This window comes from Lampris incognitus, chromosome 14, assembly GCF_029633865.1.
Source record: "Lampris incognitus isolate fLamInc1 chromosome 14, fLamInc1.hap2, whole genome shotgun sequence".
Classification (NCBI taxonomy): Eukaryota; Metazoa; Chordata; class Actinopteri; order Lampriformes; family Lampridae; genus Lampris; species Lampris incognitus.
Window position 1 is genome coordinate 17,658,571 of NC_079224.1, and position 13,777 is coordinate 17,672,347.

At 45.0% G+C, this 13,777-nt stretch overlaps 1 protein-coding gene across 2 annotated transcripts; it reads left to right on the forward strand.

Annotated features, from left to right (window-relative positions):
- The first annotated feature begins 4,011 nt into the window (after positions 1 to 4,011).
- Positions 4,012 to 12,338, forward strand: gata6 (GATA binding protein 6). 2 transcript variants are annotated; one of them, XM_056293092.1, is made up of 7 exons: positions 4,012 to 4,108; positions 6,539 to 7,494; positions 7,906 to 8,072; positions 9,048 to 9,173; positions 9,331 to 9,418; positions 9,536 to 9,633; positions 10,250 to 12,338. In XM_056293092.1, the coding sequence occupies exons 1-7, from the start codon at positions 4,050 to 4,052 to the stop codon at positions 10,415 to 10,417; spliced, it is 1,662 nt and encodes a 553-aa protein (XP_056149067.1). In that variant the 5' UTR covers positions 4,012 to 4,049; the 3' UTR covers positions 10,418 to 12,338. The 2 variants fall into 2 exon arrangements, with proteins under 2 accessions (XP_056149067.1, XP_056149068.1); XM_056293093.1 differs by lacking the exon at positions 4,012 to 4,108 and adding an exon at positions 5,477 to 5,534.
- The last annotated feature ends 1,439 nt before the right edge of the window (positions 12,339 to 13,777 follow it).

The window sequence follows — 13,777 nt, forward strand, 5'->3', positions numbered from 1 at the left end:
TAGGCGGCAACCGGAGAGCCGGGACACGGACAACGGCAACACAGATAAAGGAGTCTCCCTCTGTCAGAGGACAGGGAAAAACTTCAACCCATTTCCCGGTCGGATGCGCAATGCCCTCTTTATAATGTTTGACTTAATGAGTAGGGCGGCACGGTGGCGCAGTGGTTAGCGCCCCGGGGTAGTCCAAACTTGGGGGTTGCCTCTGTGTGGAGTTTGCATGTTCTCCCTGTGTCTGCGAGGGTTTCCTCCAGGTGTGCCGGTTTCCTCCCACAGTCCAAAGACATGTAGGTCAGGTGAATCAGGTATACAAAACTGTCCCTAGGTGTTAATGTGTGAATGTGTGTGTCGGCCCTGTGATGGCCTGGCGGCCTGTCCAGGGTGCCTCCGCACCTGCCACCCAGTGATTGCTGAGATAGGCTCCAGCATCCCCGCGACCCTGAGAGCAGGATGAGCAGTTTGGATAATAGATGGATGGATGGATGGACTCAGAGTTTGATGGATGACCCCCCAAGCCAAGACGGTGAAGCCACAGACACGGCATGACGCTCTCGGCGCTGTTCAGATGAGCAGGGATGTGTTGGTCGTCACATGGCAGCGACAGGGAGGGGAACCATGACGGAAGCCGGGCACAATTAGTTAGCCAGCTCCCCCCCCCCCCACCCCCGGACACTCCTGTCTCACACACACACACACACTCACACACACACACACACACACACACACACACACACAGAGTAATCAAGCAGGTGAGCAGGGCATTCTGTTGTAGACGAGCCCAGGGAAACAAGGACAGTTCATGTTCAAATGACAAAGGTTGCTTTTACACCTGTCAGGGTTCGTTTAATCATCTACCACTCCAAACAGCAGGGCCCTCATAGGGACCCGGCCGGTGCTCGCGGCCCCCCGGCAGCCTCGGCTCTCTGCTGCAGGGGCGGGGGGGCGGACAAAGACTCGCTGGGAAATAAAACTTAACTATGTTTTCCATAAACCAAATGTAAATAGGTCGACGCTTCGAAGCCCCGACCCAGACAAGGAGGTAATAATCAAATAAAAGAAATGACTGTAACAGCGACTGCATGGCAGGTATAGCTGTGCAAATATGAGCACTCTTTTCTTTCTTTTTCTTTTTTATTGGGCCAACCCATCCCACAGGGTTTAGTAGCTGGAGAAACAACACAGATTGCACGGTGAAGACTGCCATATTTTGCACAGGTGTGGTGACTGTTTTCTTGGAGATTGTGGCCTCAGGTCAGTGGCAGAGCATGGCGACCTGCAGTAGGATATAAAGAAGTGCTGCCTCGGTCAAGGCAGGAGTGCTGCTGTGGCTTGCAGTACAGTCTGGGAAACGTGGCTCACCTTTTCTGATGCCATTTCACAACCCGGGGGACTAAAATGATCAGATATTTGACCATTATCTGATTTTTCTTTCATGATAAATGTAATGATGAAGATGACGATGATGATGATGATGATGATGATAATAAAAATAAAAAGTGAATTTTAAAATGATTTTTTTGTGTGTTTTTGATGGCATTTTGTGTGTGTGTGTGTGTGTGTGTGTGTGTGTGTGTGTGTGTGTGTGAGACACCTCTAAAATAAAAAAAGGAGAAGGTTTCTGAAAATGTCTCCATTATTTTGGCGTACGGGCTGTAATTATCAGTTGTCTGTTTAAGAAGCGTTAGATTGTGTTAGTTTTGTGTGAACGATTATTGTGTAAGCTTTAAAAAGAGCACGTTAAAACTCCTCCAGTGGGACCAGTCCAGCCCAATGTGGGATACAGTTACAAATCATGGTCCCCAGTTCATGCCGTCAGTACAACATGACTGCTGCAGTTATTTGTTTTATTGTGAAACATCAGCACGACACATAACAACCGCCCAAGCTGATTTTACAGATATATCTTATAAAAACTCCACATGTACAGGGTACAGAGTTAGAATAAAAACACATTATTCGCAATTATGCAATTATGCGTAATTCCTTAGCGATGGGAATGTGATAACTCTGTTTTAGTGGTCGTGGCCTAGCTCCTCTCTTATTTTACTGGCTTCAGATTGGTGATTTTTATTCCTTCTATTCAGCTGAATTAAACTGATGTCTCAAATCTCAAAATCAAAATATCAGTCCACAGCGTGCAGTACACTACAGTATATACACGATGTACTATATAGTATAGTATATAATATATAATAAAGTTTACACTATATAGTATAGTTTATACTATATAATATACTATATATACTACATAATATATTATATAGTACATATAGTGTACTATATAGTATATATAGTATACTATGGTATATTACTACTACTACTTTCGTATACTACTGACTTACTTTAGTATACGACCTTACTTTAGTGTACTTACTACGTACTTTAGTATACTAGGGTATATAGTATATAATATATTATATTGTGCATTATACAGTATATACTATAAAGTATACCATATATAGTGTATTACATAGTATATTATATATAGTATATTAAATAGTATTTGCTATATAGTATATTATATATAGTATAAAATGCAACTTGATTGATTGATTGATATATAGTATATTATATATAGTATATACAGTATATTATGTACTATATAGTATGTATGATGCTAAGATTAAATAAAGCAGCTATAAAAGGTAAACGCGTTTAATTAGTTATTTTGACTGCATTGCGTCTCATTTATCATGAAGTTGGAATTAAACAGAAATGTCCCTCACCTTATTTTTTTTTAAATGCAATGCATGGAATTAAAACCATCATAAATATACACATATGCTAAAGTAAAACTTGTCTTGTTTGGCATTTCCGTTTGAGAAGCGGAGGAATCTGCAGCGTTTGAGCAGGAGGCGGATTCAGGCTCCCAGTCACCACGAGTAGAACAGGCCCCTCCAATACTGGCGGGGACAGATGACGACTGCCCAGCCTTTCATAGGACGTGCTGGATGCAGACGGAGCCCGATCGGGGCTGCTCGTGGGGGCCTCGTTGTCTCGGTAACGTGACGCATAAATGGCCGGTGTAACGGCGGGCCGCGCTGGCTGCTGGGAGCGGGGGCGCTGCAGAGGGCCGCGTGCTGTGTGTGTATCAGAGATCATCTTTATCAAGTCGGTACATACGGCAGCGACACCTGAAGAGGGCTCAGCTGTGACGCAATGAGAGAAACAAACAGTATCCAGATAGGCCCGTGGCGATGATGGACATCTTCACACAAAAAAAATCAATCCGGAAGAGCACAGATCAACCTGAAATATGCAATTAAAAAGAGACGTCTTGATCGATCGTAATTTAGCACGCGATTTGCCCAGGCCTAATAATGGATGAGATAATAACAATAATATCAAGATATAATAATAACAATGATAATAATAATAATAATAATAACACCAGTAATATCGACAAATAATAATAATAAAGATAATATTAATAACACTAGTAATATCGACAAGTAATAATAATAATAATGAATACGTACACGTGCATCAATATATGATTTTAAGAGGCGTTTTTGTAATCAGAAACACGCACGCGTACATATATTTTTGTTGCTTTCTTCACATCCTCAGCAGGCCGGCCTGTGTGCGCGTGCGCGCGCGCGCGCGCGGCAGGCCGGTCCCTGGCTCCGGCTGCTGAGACTCGGCGGCGTCCCGCCGCTCTCTCCGGAGTGATTCGTCACCAGCAGCCCTGTCAGACAAGACACACTTTGGCATCAGTGTGAAAACACCTCATTCGTCAAGTCGGAGCAGAAGAGAGAGGGAACCCGAGACAGGATTTTATATCCTGGCACCTCTCTGACAACCGGCTCGTCCAGGCTGGAGACGGTAGCGCGGCCCGGCTACTCCCACACTGACACCGCCGCACACACGTTACACTTCCACACTCGCTCAGGGGTATTTGCCGGGCTGTCTTGATCCGTCTTTAATCGGTCGGGGACACGGAGATTGCTGCAGCATCGTCACCGACGAAAATAAGAGAGAGGAGAACGGGGCACCTCGGGGGGGGGGGGGGTCTCCAGCACCTCTCCGGCGAGCTGCTGCTGCCGGCTCACATGAGGTTGAAATCAAACGTACAGGCCCTGAACCAAAGCAACGACAACAGCAGCACTATGTAAGTACGGGTTAACTATTTAGATCCACAACTAAGCAGAGACATCACAGCCTTGTGCATGTTGCGTGTCTCCTACCTAGCGGTGTGCTTGTGCAGACTGAGAGTAAACAGACACACGTAGTTGTTGGGTTGTTGTCGGTGTGGCGGACGAAGGTCTGTTTGTTTGTTTGTGGAGCTGCGGGGACGCGGCGGAGGACCGGCCGGTCAATGGATGATTCAATTCACGCCTCCTGGCTTTTTGATCATCATGTGTATTCGGGCTGAATGGATCATGGCGGGTCTCTTCGGGACAGTTTAGGCCGCGCCGCTGAACCGTTTTAATCCCGTTTAACACCAAAGCAAAACGTCTCATTTAAATAAACGAATTAAGAGGCCCAGTCTCCTCCGCATTACAATGCTCCCTTTTTGATTTTCATTGTTCTCCCCCTCTCTCCCCCCCTTCGTTTGATAGAATTTTTTCTTTATTTCTAAAATACTGTTAGGTTGTCTTAAAATAACGACAAATAATTAACTTTGCGTCACGTGCTTCTAAGTTTGCCAATTTACTTAATTTGGCAAATTATAAAGTTCATAATGAATTAAAAAAATCAATCAGTATACTTTCGTAAAAAAATAGAATGGGCCTGTCCCATTCCTCCGCTAATATGCGATTAGACTATATATTAACTATATATTAAATTTATATTAACTTTATATTAACTATATATTAACCAATAGACATTTATTAATCATAAATTAATGACCACATTATACGTGACAAATTCCAGTTTTGCACCCATATAGTGTGTGTGTGTATATATATAAACCAACTGTTAAGTGTGTGCATAACTTATAAAGCTTATCAGTAAGGAAATATGTTTGCTATAAAGTATTATAAGATTTCTGCGTCAAGTTTTTTGTTTTTGTTTTGTTTTGTTTTTGGGGGGGGTTGTGTGAGGTTTTTCTTCATATGAACCCAGGGTCTACAGATAAGGGGTGTACTACAGGTGTGATATGTAGCGATATCGAGGTAAATCCATCGGGATTCAGGCCTGTACGTTTGACGTGGTGCCAAGCGGTTCTGGTCGGCATGGTACAGAACCTGGTCTCTCCCCCCCCCCCACGGCGAGGCGCGTCTGAAGAAAAAAGAGGAAAAATATCATCACATCCGCGATTTACGACGATTATTAAAACCGTGATCGAATCTGGCCGCTTGATTGATAGGGAGAGCTTACAGGCTGGCACCCCCCCCCTCCATCGGGGCTCGCGTCCGGCGCTCGAAACGTGATTGGTCGGCGGAGCCGTCCGTCACCGCGGCCGCTGGAAGCGCCTCCTCTCATAAACCTGCTCGGAGCGCAGAGGCGTTTTCATTATCTCCAGGAGCTCGCGGCTGCACACCAGCGCGAAAACTTTTTTGCGCGCGACTTAATGGCCCAGAAGCTAGCAGGTAGGTCCGCCACTAGGTCCATTTCTTCACTTCGGCTGTGCCCTCGTCCGCGGCCGGGCTGCGCCGAGTAAGAAAAAAAAGAAGAAGAAAAAAAAACAGCTGGTAAAACATCTGGCTTGAGTGGTCCGCTGGAGTGCCAGCTGCGCAGCGGGCTGCCCAAATCATTTCGCCTATTGTTTTATCACCGCGGGCTGCCTCTCGGCGGCCTTATCTCTGCTGCGTCTTATCAAGCGGTTATCTCTTTGCTTCGAAGACATATTGCGTTTTGTTTCCTATCTGTGACAGTGTGTGTGTATGTGTGCGTGTTTGAGAGAGAGAGAGAGCGAGGGGGGTAGAAAGAGAGAGAGAGGGGGAGAGTGTGTGTGTGTGTTTTTTTTTTTTTCTGGGTAATTATGATGAGACTATCGCGAAGAGGGAGGACGAGGGGTTGTACGCGGATGGATCCGGCGCCCCTTTAAAGAGCGCTTGGGCGATTAGAGCGCGCTCGATGCGGATTAGCCGTACCTATTTTATTGAGCTCGAGGAGATACAAAGTCCATCGACCGACCCGCCGCCCAGTTTCGTCCGGGAGCGAGTTTTAGTCATCTGGCCTCGGACTTTCATTTCACCCCTCTTTTTTTCCAGCTCATATTGAAGGAATCTATACACACGCGTCTCGAAATGAAACCAAGCCCCGCATCAGTAGAGGGTTTGAGAATTTGGCGAAAAGGTGTGGCCGTCAAAACCCACCGTTAAATTCTGTTGCGATATTTGGGTTTTTTTGGGTTTGCCCTTATCAACCCTATATATATATATATATATATATATATATATATATATATATATATATATATATATATATATATATATATATATATATATATATATATAACTGGAAATATGGTGTGTGCGTTGGCCGACGATCACGAATCGCGTGGAGTCCAGAGCGTCCATAGTCTAATATCAAAGTTCACCCTTTTTCCTGCCTGTGTGTCTGACTCTCCCTAATACGCCCATTACTGCAGGGTAGACTACACCCTCACCATTTTCAACCCCACGGCGTATGGAAAGTGCTCCTGGATGGACCTGGGTGACAACAGCTGGTCCATGGTCAAGCGAGAAGTGTCCAGCAGCCCAGGGTCACCGGCTGAGCAGAGCTACTTGCACGGCGACAGCAGGAGGGAGGCTCCCACCGCCGAGGAGCTCAGGTCACCGGCGCCGCCGAGCGAGCTGGACGCCTTGGCACACCGACGCTCCGAGGGACGACCGCTACACTCCTACGTCCACTTCGGACACCACCACCACCATCACCACCACCACCACAGCGGCGGCAGCGGCGGCAGCGGCAGCCTCACCCCCGCCGCGGAGGACATCCCCCTCTTCACGGATTTAGACCAGGGCAACAAGCTGGTCCTCTCTGGCGGATCACACAAGGCGGGCTTGCTCGTCGACCCCACAGATATGTATCAGACACTCGCCATCGCGGCGGCGCAAAGCCAGACTGGATACGATTCCCCCTCCGCTAGTTATAGTATGCACTCCAACCCCAACTCTCCGGTGTACGTGCCCAGCTCCAGGGTGGGCTCCATGATACCCAGCCTGTCTTATCTGCAGGCCAGCGGGTCCACTCAGCCCAGCCACGCCGTCACCAGCCACTCGGTCTGGTCCCAGTCTACTCCGGACAGTCCGTCGTACAGCACCGGGAGCCCGCACACGGCCAACCGTTTCCACTACCCTCCAAGTCCGCCCATGAATAACGGGGCGCCCAGGGACACCGGCTACACGAACACGCTGAATGTGAGCAGGGACCAGTACAGCCTGACCCGGCCCCTCAGTGGATCCTACCCTAGTCCCTACTCCCCCTACGTTGCCCCCCAGCTGTCCCAGTTACCCTCGCCATGGACAGGAGGGCCTTTCGATAACACCATGCTGCACACCTTGCAGAGCAGGGGTGCGCCCCTAATTCGAGGCCCGAACGGAGGTAGGGGACAAAAATAATAATAAAAAAATCTTAGCCACACTATATATTATTATATAATGGATGACATTGTGTTGTAAATGTTTTAAAATGGAAACTGGGTTACGAAATGCAGCTTTGCACGCGTGTCGGGCCTTGGTAAGAGAGTAAGGGGAGCAGTATAGCCCACACTTCAACCAGAGGCACGTTGAAAATAAAGCGAATAATTAATAAATGGACGATACAGGTATATAGTTATATCCAAGCTTAATTGAATATACTCTTCCGGGGGGGGGAGGCTGCCCTTTATTGAATTTCACCTCCCTACGTGAAACGCAGGCCCCTAATTAAACCAGGTATGGCTTCTCCACGACATTGTCTTGGAGATGAATCCTTTAGGAGGTGTTTAACAGACACGTGTGTTCTCCTTTTCAGAGATCCTGGACGACATGGCGGAGAGCAGGGAGTGTGTCAACTGCGGCTCCATCTCTACGCCGCTGTGGAGGCGCGACGGCACGGGCCACTTCCTCTGTAACGCCTGCGGCCTTTACAGCAAAATGAATGGACTCAGCAGGCCGCTGATCAAACCCCAGAAACGCATGGTGAGAAGGGGGGAGGGGGGTGTCCCACTTCACCACTCCATTTTCTTGCCCGATTATTTCCAGTCCAATGGCTAGAGGCTGCACCGTTATCCACGGTCGAAACTCCTTAAGCGATGCGCTACTTATACGTAGGCCTTATTTGTATTTACATAGCAGTCCACGTAAAACGGAGGCCATCTAGCCTGCCTGCTTCTCGCTGGAGACGGTCAGACGGCCTGCTTTCATTAGGGCCACGTTATTTATCGTCAGCCTCTTGGGGGCCGAGCAAGTGTTCTCAGGAGACAGAAAGGGGAACTTGGCCGGACGCGACAGCTCCCGGCGCCATTACGCACGGCATTACGCACGGCATTACGCACGGGTTGCACCAGGCGATCAGGCGCCGCGTGAGATCATCGATAATTGACCGCGGGCAAATAAACGCGAGTAAATGTCAGTTGGGCTAAATGGGCAGCATTAAATGGCCGTTATTATCGGTAGGAAACAGGGTGCAGCCAAGCGAAGGATAATCAAATGAATGAAATCACAAACGACTCATTTATCTGTTGGGCAAAAGCCAGTCCAGTCATGGTAGTCACGTAAGCGCGAGATAGGCCTGTCTCTATTTTGCCTGCATTAGTCTGCCAGTGTCTTATTAGTATTATTACTATAATTGGTATTAGTGGTAATATTAATAATAATGATAATAATATATTCTATTTTATTTACATTATCGTTATTGCTGTTATTGCTGTTATTATTGTTATCACTATTAGACTTGTTGCTATTATTATTCTTATATTTGCTATTATTATCTTCTTCTTCTTCTTCTTCTTCTTCTTATTATTATTATTATTATCAGCTAGAAAAGAAAAGCGCTATAAAATGCAACTTGATTGATTAATATTATTATCATTGTTGCTGTTGCTTATTTGCATTATTCCACGTTAATCACCGTGTTGTGTGTTGTGTGTTGCGTGTTGCGTGCTGGCCCACCAGTCCTCCTCCAGACGAATCGGTCTGTCGTGCGCCAACTGTCAAACAAGCACGACCACCCTGTGGCGCAGGAACGCGGACGGGGAGCCGGTGTGCAACGCCTGTGGGCTCTACACCAAATTACACGGGGTGAGTGCAAAAATAAAAATAAGATAAAATAAATCAGTTTCACCTTGATTATTCATATGTCTAAATTATTCGATGTGAATTAATTATTCAACGAATGCAGGGAAGAAAAAAACTTGTAGTTAAAATCGCTGTTCAAATGCGGGTCCCTGTTCTGCAGGTACCTCGGCCGCTCGCCATGAAAAAAGAGGGGATTCAGACGAGAAAAAGAAAGCCCAAAACCTCAAATAAGACGAAAGGATCCTCTGGTAAATTTGTTGATTAAAAACTAATGATGTTAGGAGGGTCACAGCTGTTTCCCAGTGCTTTTTTATTTTATTTTATTTTCTTCTCATTGACATTGTCTGGTTATGTTTTCTATGCAGGCAATAGCAGCGTGGTCCCCATGACTCCCACCTCCACGTCCTCATCCAACTCTGAAGACTGCTCCAAAAACAGCTCTCCGTCCACACAGGGCTCAGGGGTGAGACTGCTCTTAACGACTTTATTTCTAAAAATGAACCCTGCTGCTGGCTCCGCATGCTGTCGTAAATTGATAAGAGTCATGCAGAAGAAACTGATGTCATATTTTAATTACAGTTTTTTTTTTCTTTTCTTAAAAGTGCAATGGGCATTGGCTCTCACAAATACAAAGGCTGCATTTGTCTACTTTTTGCTCATATTAACCACTGCAATTCTCCAAAAAAAAAAGATAAAGATCAATTTATATTATGTGTTCTCTGAGCAAACGCTGTACAGTAAAACAGATAAAAACAAATTGTAAGCTTTTGCAAGGACAACAGGTGTGTTACTGAAATAAACAATGACAGGGTCAGAGTCATGCACTTTGGTGCGTGACTATTTCCTGATGATGAATCTGATGTCATGACATTATTATAATTAAAAAAAATTACTACAGTAAATATCTGGTGCTTTATGTAATTGTGTAATGTGACTCACATTATCCCCAAAACCATACACATGAATTACAGTCCAAGCAACACAGCGACAAACGCCGTGCAAAATGTGCAACCCTTTACGTACATTTCATTCCTATTAGGCCTAATTCTTGGTCTCCCCCCCCCCCCCCAATGTTGCAGGTGAGCTCCTCTGTGCTGTCCAGCTCTTCGGTGGAGGGAGCAGGCCCGGGCTCGGGGGTGAAGTACCCGGGACAGGAGGGTCTCTATACCAGCGTGGGTCTCTCCCAGCCCTCCGATGTGGCTTCCTCGGTGAGGGGGGAGCCCTGGTGCCCCATGGCCCTAGCTTGAGCATGTACAATCTGGGAGATGAGACCGATCAGCAGCCCCCACCCCACCCCATCCCACCCCACTCCACATACCCCCCCATCTCTGTGGAGTTCACGTGTTGTGGATGTGGTTGGTGGCCCCAGACAAGACCCCCCACCCCGCCCCACCCACCCATGCATAGCATATGCATGGGAGCTGCACCGAGAGAGAGAGAGAGAGAGAGAGAGAGAGAGAAAGAATTATGAGTCCAGCCTGCAAGTTTGAAAACGAGTGTGGAGTACTTAGGATCAATTTCCAGAATGTTGTTGGCGACCTGGCATTGCTGGGGGAAAAAAACAAGACAAAACAAAACCAACAAAGGGAGATGTTTTTGGATGGTGCCAGACGATTCTTTCCGCTGACCTATGCCCTGGACGGCTTGTGGACCTGCAGAGCACTCGATATCTCTCCCATCACACCTTGGTTCTCAAATGAAGACCACAATGTACATAATGATATGGATTTCCCCAGTGCAACATCTGTTGATTTGAAAAAAAAGAGAAAAAAAGAAAAGTGCTGAATGAGGCACAATCCTCAGAGGACATTTAGATTGTTGTTGTTTTTTTTCCCCTCTCTTCTCTGCAACTGGAATCAAGCTATACGACTACCAAGACAACTCTTTCACGAATCAAAGTATTTATAAAATCTTCCATTGTAGAAAACATGGCTATGATTGTTAATAAAGATATAAAAATAGAGTAGAAATTAAGAACATTTCTGACGTCTTCTTTTCTAGTTTCAACCTCGGTCTTGTCGAGTGGTGGTGTTTAGTAATGCTGAATCGTGTTCACCACTGAAAGCTCTCACTGTATCTGACTGAAACTGGTATGGTTTAAACAGGGTATTCATGACTATGGCATCCTTTGTCCTGTAGTGTTTTTATTTTTTTTTAATTTTATTTCTTTTTGCTGAAATTTACCAATAATCAACTCCTCCAGTTTCATTTTGATGTTAAAACGTTGTCAGCTGTTAGGCAAGCAGAGGTACTGCTAATCTCAAAGCAATGGTCGATTTATCATTCAAAGGTGAGTAGAAATGGCGCAGATTTTTTTGTTTTAAATTCCCTATAAAACATTGCAACTGCAAAAGAGAAGTGCTGGCTGCACAGACGACTGGCTGCCTAACAGATACTAGCAAACCTGCAGACATTTAGCGAGTCGAGCATGCGTTCATAACGTTAAACCCAAGGAAACCAGTGAGGTCAGCGGGTGAATATGTCGTGTTATTCTGACTCAGTGGCGTCATGAGGATTTAAGAGAACCTATCGACAGTGACGTCACAAGGAATCGGCGACAAGAAGGGCGAGGGCTAGCTATACATGCTAGCTATACTTACTAGCTGTGTATGCTAGCTGTAGTCGCCAGCTATATTTCATCATATTGTTGTTGCAATTGGCCTGTGATAAAAAAAAAATCCCCCCAAAAAATCGGACAATCTTGGATAAAAAGTAAATAACGTGGGGTATCAGCTCAACACGAAGACGTTTTTGAGAGCTCTGTGGAGGTTTTCAACGTGTTTCAAAAGTCCAAAGAGCCGTGGCGCTCACGTCGCCACGTCCGCTGACACAGACTAATTCCTGGGTAACGTGGGAGCGTCCGTCTGTAGGCAATCTGATATGCGTTACATTGTGAAACTGGCGTAGGTTTTGTTTTTTTCAAATCGTGTCTTTCCCCCCTTTTTTGTTTTTGTTCCACAGCCTACTACAATTAAAATAGGGTCTTTCCTTTCTTTCTTTCTTTTTTCTTTTTTTTTTGGACTTATTTATTATTTGAAATATCATGTTCATTTCAGCATTGTTTTCCTCTCATGTCTGGGTATTTTTGTATTTTGCTGTTGTTTTATTTCTGAGACGGTATAGAAATTATTCTATTTAAATTCATTTCAAATAAATTGTTTTGGTGAAACAAGTGAATTTGACAAAGAAACCCCTCTACTTTAAAAGAGCCAGGATATTTTTGAAGGAAACAACCACACCTGTGCAATATATTCAGCTGTCATATATATATATACACACACACACACACACACACACACACACACACACACACATATATATATATACACACACACACACACACACACATATATATATATATATACACACACACACACACACACACACACACACATATATATATATATATATATATATATATATATATATATATATATATATATATATATATATCCAAGGACTGGGGACTTCCATTCCTGAGAGGGTTTTATGGTTGTGAGGGCAAGTAATTGACAATAGAAACCACTGTCGACAGTTTATCTGTGGCAGGTATTCGACTTTCACTTTCAGAAAACTTTTTATTGTCCATCACATGGATGGAAATCTGTCTTCCACGTAGGCACCAATACAACAAAATAACACAAAAGAAATTGAGTTGAGTAAAAAACGTGAGTCTCCCTTCCAAAAAAAAAAAAGAAGAAGAAGAAGAAGAGATATCTGCATTCACACCTCTGGAAGGAAAGGGAACATTTAAAATTAGTGGTGACGGTCAGGGGTTTGTATCGTCGAGTGTGTTGTGGGTGGCTTGCTTAAGCTGTGCTTATGTTTCATTACAACAGGCCTTTGCCCTTACAGATAGGCTTTATTCAGGCCCTCTTTTGGCTGCTAGCTACTAACGGTTTCCCGCTGAAAGCACAATGCTCTCTCCTGTGTCCTTGTAAACCGCTAAACACAGTGACAGGCACTTTGGGCTCGTGTCTGTAGGCCAATATGACCTATGAGTAATACCTCCATCCAGTAGACCGAGAGATTTTAGAGATGGTAAGATTTATGTCTGGGCTTAACCTTATCTGCCTGCTCTTTGACATATTGATTCAACTGAGTTTATTGAGTGTCGAGGAATGTATGAGACCACTCCAACAGCCAGAGACCCCATTTGGAGACGTGTGCTGTCATTTAACCTCTCTGTCTTGCTCTTTGTAAAAGAATAAGTGGTTTGAGATGTGTTTTTCCTTTTTTTTATTCTTTGCAATAATTTCAATTGGGAAATCTATGATACTGTCATTTGCTCTGGGCTACTTAACCATAACTCAAGTCCTTCTTCTTCTGCAAACCCATTTCAAAGTTGGGCTGGACATGGAAAACACCAACTCCTGATATGTATTCATTTGCACCTCCATATTGATTGATGGTGTGTTGCGTAAAACTTGATCTGTTTGATGAGGACCACCAGGTGCACGGGCTGGGCAGGACCATGCACATCCAAGCAGGCAGATTACAAGGCGAGCGTTAGATATGTAAATTCAACCCGGTGTCCGCAAATATTTATAGGTTTGTGAATTTATGAGGCGGTCCTCGCTTGGCACTGTCTGACTGGTATCCACAGT